The sequence below is a fragment of the Muntiacus reevesi genome, chromosome 9, assembly GCF_963930625.1.
Source record: "Muntiacus reevesi chromosome 9, mMunRee1.1, whole genome shotgun sequence".
NCBI lineage: Eukaryota > Metazoa > Chordata > Mammalia > Artiodactyla > Cervidae > Muntiacus > Muntiacus reevesi.
In genome coordinates, this window is record NC_089257.1 from 43465833 (window position 1) to 43475102 (window position 9270).

Here is a 9270-nt window from a genome sequence, read left to right on the forward strand (position 1 = left end):
TAGCATAATTTAACTTCTTTACCTCATGAAATGATTATCACACTAAGGTTTGTGAACATCCATCATCTCATGCATATACAAAATTTTAAAGAAATAGAAAAAAATATTTTTCTTTTTGATAAGGACTCTTAGAATTTACTCTTAACTGTCAAACATATTTATCATATTGCACATTACATTCCTAGTACTAATTATACCAGAAAGTTTGTACCTTTTGATTGCCTTCATCCAACCTCCCCCAGAATTATTTTTGTGTATCTTAGTATTCCAACTTTTAGTTCTACTTTGAAAATCTTGATTCTTTCTAAAATCCAGACTCAGTTGTTTCTGAATTGCCCTTTTCAGGTGCTCCACCAGGGGACCAGCATGACTGGCTGCAATGCCTCCCAGGGCCACCCCTCTTTCCTCCTTCTCCAAGGCATTCCTGGGATGGAGGACAAACACAAGTGGATCTCTATTCCTTTCTCTTCCATGTACTTTGTCACCATCCTGGGGAACTGCACCATCCTCTTCACCATCTCCGCAGAGCGCTCCCTGCATAAGCCCATGTTCCTGCTCCTTGGCATGCTGGCCCTCACGGACCTGGGCATGTCCACGACCACCATCCCCAAGGTGCTGTGCATCTTCTGGTTTGACCAGAGTGACATCAGCTTTGAGGGCTGCCTGGTCCAGCTCTTCTTCCTCCACTCCATCTCTGCCTTGCAGTCTGCCATCCTCATGTCCATGGCCTTTGACCGCTACGTGGCCATCTGTGAGCCCCTGCGCTATGCCACCATCCTTTCCAACAGCCGCATCGGGCTCATCGGCCTCGTGAGTTTAGTGAGAGCTGTCCTGCTCATTCTCCCCATGCCCATCCTCCTCCAGCAGATGCCCTTTCATGCCAGGCATGTCATCCCTACCACCTACTGTGAGCACATGGCCGTGGTGAAGATGGTGTGTGTGGACACCACCGTCAACAGGGTGTATGGTCTGGTGGTGGCCTTGTTGGTTGCTGGGGTAGACATCTCAGCTATTGCCTCATCTTATGTGCTGATCATCCGGGCTGTAATGCGGCTCTCTTCTAAAGAAGCCCACCAGAAAGCAGTAAACACCTGCACCACACACGTCTGTGTCATGCTTCTTTGTTACACTCCCCCTCTTTTCTCTTTTCTTGCTCATCGCTTTGGCCAGGGAATCCCACCTCATGTGCATACCATTCTTGGCAGCCTCTACTTCCTTGTACCTCCAATGCTTAACCCTGTTATTTATGCAGTGAAAACCAAAGAGTTCTGGGACAAATTGACAAAATATGGGTGCTGGAGGAAGGAGCCCATAAATATTACCTATGGTCAGAAACCAGTCTGATTATCTGGCACTACTGATTATAAGAAAATAAAAAATATAAATATAAATGAAGTTCCTTGAGGAATTAGCTCATGGAAAAAAATATGTCATATTACAAATTATCTGCCCAAGTTCTTAAACTGAGGGTCTGAGACACAGGAGAACTTACTCTCACTATTTCCAAAGCAAGGCTACGATCTCACATTAAATGAAAAAATAATATATTCTCTCCATCTTGACATGGTAATTGGGAAAACTGAATGTGACGATGTACATAAAAGAACTTTGAACAACACACACTGATTGCAAGTAAAACGAGTTGGAATGTTTCCACATGAAGAGAATATTGGTAGAAGAGATTAGTGGTAGAACTGGTCTACCACTTTGCCAGGAGAAGGAAATGGCAACCCACTCTACTTTTCTTGCTTGCGAAATCCCACGGACAGAGGAGCCTGGCATGCTGCAGTCCATAAGGTCACAAAGAGTCAGACATGACTTAGTGACTAAAATACAAACAACCACTTTGCCAAGGCAGGTCAAATTGTGTGGGAAGAGGTTAAGATTATTTGAGGGGGAGTGAGTAGGTCAGGGAAAGTACACTAATTTATTATACCTGCTGCAAGAGTCTTATGTTTGGTTTACAGGACTTGCTTCTTTGTAGAACTAGGGGGAATATGAGCAAGAAACATAATCTCCAATTCCTAGAGAAATTCCAGTGAAAAAGGAAAAATGGGAAACTCCTAACCTTAAAAGGTGGCTATGCCTTTAAACTAATTTCACATTTTTAAAAATTCTTGTTGTCAACTCTCCTGCTTGTTTCCACTAATTCCAGTGTTTCTTAAGAATCTCTTACTGAGAAAATTCTGAGAATGTTTTGTTATTGCCTGTAGTTATAAGTCAGTTTTGTACTGGAAGTCATTGGCTATAGACCTCTGAGAGGCAAATTCTCTGGAAACATGGAAATGTCATGGGCAAGTACTTGCACAGTTTGTGGAGCTCAGATCTTGTGCCCAAACTTAGGAATTCATAAAGTTCAGAGGATATTATTTATCACTTTCAGACAATGATTTAGGATATAGTGCAAATCTTTTAAGATGCCTGAAGGGTAAAGTCCCAAAATTCTAGGGTTGGTCATTATATTGTAGGACTAATATTTAAAGACAGACCTCAGTGAAAAGACACCCTTGAAGCCACATAGATACCATTTAAAGGAGATTTTTGTGTTTTTTTTGTTTTGTTTTGTTTTTTTTGGCCATGCCTCGCAGCATGCGGGATCTTAGCTTTCTGACCAAAGATTCAACCTGTGCCCTCTGCAGTGGATGTGCAGAACCCTAACCATTGGATCACCAGGGAATTCTCTAAAGGAGACTCTTAAAACACTAATCTAGAGGGAAATAAATGATACTCCTCCAGAAAGTTATACCAGCTATAATAAATACCAATAAATTATTTATTGAGCAATTATACATAGTGTTCATTGAACAATTCATTATATTGTTCAATCCAATATATTGAACAATTCATTAACAAGGGTTGTGAAAGATGGAATATTTCAAAGCTTGAAATAATGTGCACAACCTTCAGGAGGAAAAAAAATGAGGCTTACAAGGAAATATCTCTTCTACAAATGGAGAACTAGAGATGAAGGAGAGCTTACAGGAGAAAAAATGGTTGAGGTACAAAGTACTGCCTATCTGACACCACAAACCTGAAGATTAAACACACACACACACAAATTACTCAGCATAATATTCTATGATTAAACATTTAATTGACAAATAAGTAGCAGTTTGTGAAAGAACCTGAAACACTCATTAGCTGGAGGGGATGTGGTAGCACAAAACTTAATTTTGCTGAGATCTCCATCTGATTTAATGAGTTACAGAAGCAGAGATCTGCATAATAAAATATTATCTATCTCTCATATTTATTTTTTTCCTTTTTCTTTATCACTGGCTATTTTATAAAAGTAAGAAGTTTATTTTTACTGAAATTATGAGCAAAACATTTATTAACTTGGGAATAAAATGCATATTGGGAAAATTGTGGCAAGAAAGCTGTCAGCAGCAGATGATTCTGAGAAAAAAGAGACAGCTGAGAAACTCAGAAAAAGAATAAGTCTGACTCCATCTGTGTTTTTTCTCTTGGCCTGTTTTCTTATTTAAATGTGGTTTTTTGTTTCTACTGTAAGATCAGCTTGATTCATCTCCTGTAGACTTGCTAACAAGAGAATATATGACACAGATATAAACTATTATTTTTCTCATGTCTATAGAATTGTTTCTAGCCTTGCAAAGCTAGAAAAATGCTCAAACGCTTTGTATCATGGTCAAGTTTAAATCACTTTCTGTCTATTAGGTATTCGAATTTGAGTTAATACAGAGTTAACTACCCTTCTATCATCTCCATTTTATGGAGAACTTATGGTAAAGAATCCGCCTGCAATGCAAGAGACGCAGCTTCAATCCCTGGTATGGGAAGATCTGCTGGAGGAGGAAATGGCAACCCACTCCAGTATTCTTGCCTGGAGAATCTCATGGACAGAGTTCTGATGGGCTATAGGCCATGGAGTCACAAAGTCAGACACAATTGAGCAACTAAACAGCAAATATGCCTAGTAAGAGTCTCAAGCTCCCAAAATATAAACAATTAGAAAATAATTATATAATAGTAAATATATAAATAAGTATCTTCTAATAAATTTTCATGAAGGCAACACCTGATTACAGTTTCAGGTATTGGGGCAAAAGTTTTTGTAGTCTTGGGGAATATAAATCTAGATTCCCCGGAAAACAGGCCTGAGACAAAAGCTTGCATATTGGCAGCTCATTTAGATATGTGTTCACAAACTATGGGCCTTTTAAAACAGAGTGAAACAAGAAAGAGAAAAAGCCAATGTAAGGATTTTTTGGTCCAGTTGCACACTGTTAGTGGAGACTATTGTCCAGTCCTGCCAGAACCATCTAAAGAGCCTTCTGAAACACATCTCAGAGTATTTCATCCCCAGGGGATGAAAAGACTTCTCCCAATGGCTCAAACAGGGTTCTTGGCCTGCCCAACAGGTGTTAACTCCAGGTGCTCCAGCAGAACTGTTTGCTAGGGATATCCATGGACTTAGGGAAGTCCATGGCAAGACGTTCCACATTACTAGGCATGACCTGAGCTTGACTGTCTGATTATACCTGCTAGGAACTGGTCACAGCAGTACTGCTTGAATGAATACAAGAGGATTATGAATGGTGTGCAAAAACTGTCTAATGTAAAAATCTACAAGACCAAGGCCTCACAGGCTCCCCAGGTGGCACAATGGTAAAGAATCTGCCTGCTAATGCAGGAGACACAAGAGATGCAGTTTCAATTCCTGGGTCAGAAAGATCCCCTGGAATAGGAAATGGCAACCCACCCCAGTATTCTTGCCTGGAAAATTGCATGACAGAGCAATCTGGAGAGCTACATTCTATCGGGTCACAAAGAGTTGGACACAACTGAGCAACTGAGCATGCAGGCGGCCTCACTGTAAGCTGTGAACTTTCTTTGAGACTAAGAAGGTCTCACACCTTGAGTTCATCCAATAGAATCATTATTTGAACTTTTCAACTTCAAATAAAAAGTTATCTCATTAACATGGTTCAAATTCCATAACTATAGCTAACTAAAAAGTATTCTTCTTAAAATATTTAAAAGTGTTCCTAGAAAGAAAAGAGCTTCTATACATGTGTATAGTTCTTCTCAATTCTTACTTCTTTTTGTCTTCTTTTTTTTTACACAGAACGAAATAAACAGTGCTACTTACTATTGTTGTTCTTTCTGTTTTTGTTGTTAAAATAATACATGTAATGTGTAAAGCAAACAAATGTGATACGATACACAATGAAGTGTAAAAGTCTTCCTTCTTTTAAATGAAACTGGTCCTTGGAAGTAAGCCCTTTAAATAGGTTTTATGCATAATTTACTAACTCTACTTTGCTATTTAAAGTAAGCATATAGATACAAGCATCTAGATATAATTCCTTTTTTCATAAATATGATATATATTTATTTAACTTTGAACTTTTATGTGCAGCAGGATTTTTAAAATTTCTCTCTTTGTTGCCAATTGTGAATTCCCTTTTTTTGCCTCTTGACAAACCAAGAAGCATTTTTCTTTGTTTTCATTTGATTCATCGAGTACTGAACTTTTCTACTTTGATTTTTTGGTAAACAACACTTCCCTATGTATAATTCATTCTCCTTCACCACACATGAGATAAAAACAGACCTACTTCAAATGAAAATTAAAGACAAATAAGTCTAAAGTTCCTCTTCCCTTTGTATTATCAGGTTGTCAGTCACAGACTTCCTGTATTGAGAAGGACAATATTTCCTCCACTGCTGCAGGGTTCTTTTACCTGAAGTGCTTCTTGTATTTTTTTCCTCCATTGAGAAATCTTTCCCAGTTGGAGCTCATGCTCCATTTTGATAAAATAAAAATACCACTCCACACACCTCTCTTGAGAATCTCCCATGTATATGCGGGAGAGCTGATTTCTTGGTTGGAGCTTGGTGGTATTTTCTTCTTCCTATCCAATAATGTCAAATGAAGCTTTCTAAGATTAATGGTTTTAGTTTGTATTTTAAAATAATAGTTTATTTCTGCTTGTGAGGTGTCAAATTTTTTATCATGTGACTGAATGTGCTTTATCCAAACAAACCTATCATCAGTTTAACATAGATTTTTAGATAGGTTTTCTATGCCTTTACTTAAAATAATACTGCTCAGAAGTTATTTTCTTAAAATATTAGTCCCTGTGGCTGTTTTAATAAATTAACACATCTGAGAATAAACTAGCATATTCATAATTTCTCAGCTTTACTTTATTTAACTTTAGAGAAAAATATGTATTTATCTAGCCATGTATCTCATTGTATTCTTTGTTAAGAACTCTACCAAAACATTTCAATATTCAATTCTGTGGCAAAGATGTCTGCAGGTAGGTTTGTATATTTAGATCTAAATTTCAGAGTCTGATACTTTACATAAGTGCAACTGACTGAGGGCCTATTATTCAGGTGGTGAATACTTCAGCTTCAGACAAACATTGCTTTATTTTTCTTTGTTTCTTCATCTGTTCACATTTATAAAGTTTTCAGTGATCAATGCAAAGAAATAGAGGAAAACAAAAGAATGTGAAAGACTAGAGATCTCTTCAAGAAAATTAGAGACATCGAGGGAACATTTCATGCAAATACAGGTACAATAAAGGACAGAAATGGTATGGACCTAACAGAAGCAGAAGATATTAAGAATAAGTGGCAAGAATACACAGAAGAACTATTCAAAAAAGATCTTCACGACCCAGATAACCACAATGGTGTGATCACTCACCTAGAGCCAGACATCCTGGAATGCAAAATCGAGTGGGCCTTAGGAAGCATCACTATGAATGAAGTTAGAGGTGATGGAATTCCAGCTGAGCTCTTTCAAACCCTAAAAGATGATGCTGTGAAAGTGCTGCACTCAGTATGTCAGCAAATTTGGAAAACTCAGCAGTGGCCCCAGGACTGGAAACGGTTAGTTTTCATTCCCATCCCAAAGAAAGGCAATTTCAAAGAATGCTCAAACTATCATACAATTGCACTCATCTTATACACTAGCAAAGTAATGCTCAAAATTCTCCAAGCAAGGCTTCAACAGTAGGTGAACCGACAACCAAAAAACAAGAGAATTCCAGAAAAACTTCTGCTTCTGCTTTATTAATTATGCCAAAGCCTTTGACTGTGTGGATCACAATAAACTGTGGAAAATTCTTCAAGAGATGGGAATACCAGACTTCCTTACCTGCCTCCTGAGAGATCTGTATGCATATTTCAAGAAGCAACAGTTAGAACTGGGCATGGAACAAGACTGTTTCCAAATTGGGAAAGGAGTGTGTCAAAGCTGTATATTGTCACCCTGCTTATTTAATTTCTATGGAGAGTACATCATGCAGAATGCTGGACTGGATGAAGCCCAAGCTGGGATCAAGATTGCCAGGAGAAATATCAATAACCTCAGATATGCAGATGATACCACCCTTATGGCAGAAACTGAAGAGGAACTAAAGAGCCTCTGGATGAAAGTGAAAGAGGAGAGTGAACAAGCTGACTTAAAACTCAACATTCAAAACAAAAATCATGGCATCTGGTCCCATCACTTCATGGCAAATAGATTGAAAACACAGACTGTTTTTTGGGCTCCAAAATCACTGCATATGGTGACTGCAGCCGCGAAATTAAAAGATGCTTGCTCCTTGGAAGAAAAGCTATGACCAACCTAGACAGCATGTTGAAAAGCAGAGACATTACTTTGCCGGCAAAGGCCAGTCTAGTCAAAGCTGTGGCTTTTCCAGTAGTCACATATGAAAGTGAGAGCTGGACTATTAAGAAAGCTGAGCATCGAAGAATTGATACTTTTATACTGTGGTGTTGGAGAAGACTCTTGAGAGTCCCTTGAACTGCAAGGCGATCAAACCAGTCCATCCTAAAGGAGATCAATTCTGAATATTCATTGGAGGTACTGATGCTGAAACTGAAACTCCAGTACTTTGGCCACCTGATGCAAACAACTGACTCATTGGAAAATAACCTGATGCTGGGAAAGATTGAAAGCAGGAGGAGAAGGGGATGACAGAAGGGGACAGGATAAGAGGGCTGAATGTCATCACCGACTCAATGGACATGAGTTTGAGCAAGCTTTGGGAGTTGGTGATGAACAGGGAAGCCTGGCATGCTGCAGTCCATGGGGTTGGCAAAGAGTTGGACACAGCTGAGTGACTGAGCTGAACTGAACTGATAAAGATCTATCCAAGTAGATGCCCTATTATAATTCAGGGAATTATTAGCAAGTTTTCAGAGTTTATATATTATTGTTCTATGGAAGAAGCTACAAATTTGATTCTTTGTCAAGAATGGGCAAAGGACCATAACTGAATATGTAATATTAATGTTAATTTAAATATTTAATATCAGAAGAATAAGAGGAATAGTCACATAGGTCATGCAAAATACTACTGACCATAATGGAAGAAAACCACATTAGAGTTTGGTAGATTTTGTGGTCTGTCAATATCAGTTGAACTGTTGCTGAGTTATCTCAGAAGTGGTCTGATTTCAGGGAAGTTCCACTATGGATTTCTGAGCTATATACCTGGAATTTCATCAGAAAATTTTCAATAGTGGCTGATAGGTGAAAAATAAAAATGATTCCAATTTGAATCGTCTCCTTACCCTATTATATTTGAAGAGTCTGCTCTTTGCTTAAATATATTAATGGCAAAACCAATTAATTTTGTATTTAAATAGTCCAAAGATATTATTTTTATTTTTAATGCCACAAAGCATCACAACACTCTTGTCCACTATAGTGTAACCAGACCGTGTTGTTTAGATAAATTGGAATCTTGAAAACTAGGATCAGGGCATGAAAATCTGGATGGATGTTACAGCTCCGGAACCACTATAAATCTGTTGGTAGAATATTCTAACTTTAGCTAATTACTAAATGAACTTATGAAAAATGCATTTTAAGAAAAGATAGGTGTCACTATATGTAACTTTGTTCTGTATTTTCCAAGTCTTCTGTAAATGTGTTATCATACTTTCATAACTTAAAAAATAAAAAAAGAAAGAAAAAAAGATAAGACAGGTATCTTTACATGTCTTCTATGGAAAAAATATATGCATAGGGAAAATTAAACAAGAGATAACTTGTTGACAGCATTACAGATGAAAAACATATAAATGATAACACGTTACTATGTTCTTAAAATGTGTTTATTTAATAATATCTCTTAGCAATCATTCCATATTAGCACAGGTAGACCTATTTTATTCCATTTCATGATTCTGTAACATTCCTGTATATGTTTGTCAACATTTATTTCAGCAGTCATCTATTGATAAACATATGTTTGTTTCCAGGATCTTGTT

General features: G+C 37.7%; 1 protein-coding gene across 1 annotated transcript; it reads left to right on the top strand.

Annotated features, from left to right (window-relative positions):
• The first annotated feature begins 366 nt into the window (after positions 1-366).
• Positions 367-1344, top strand: LOC136175871 (olfactory receptor 52E4-like). The gene has a single exon (XM_065946063.1). The coding sequence runs from the start codon at positions 367-369 to the stop codon at positions 1342-1344; it is 978 nt and encodes a 325-aa protein (XP_065802135.1).
• The last annotated feature ends 7926 nt before the right edge of the window (positions 1345-9270 follow it).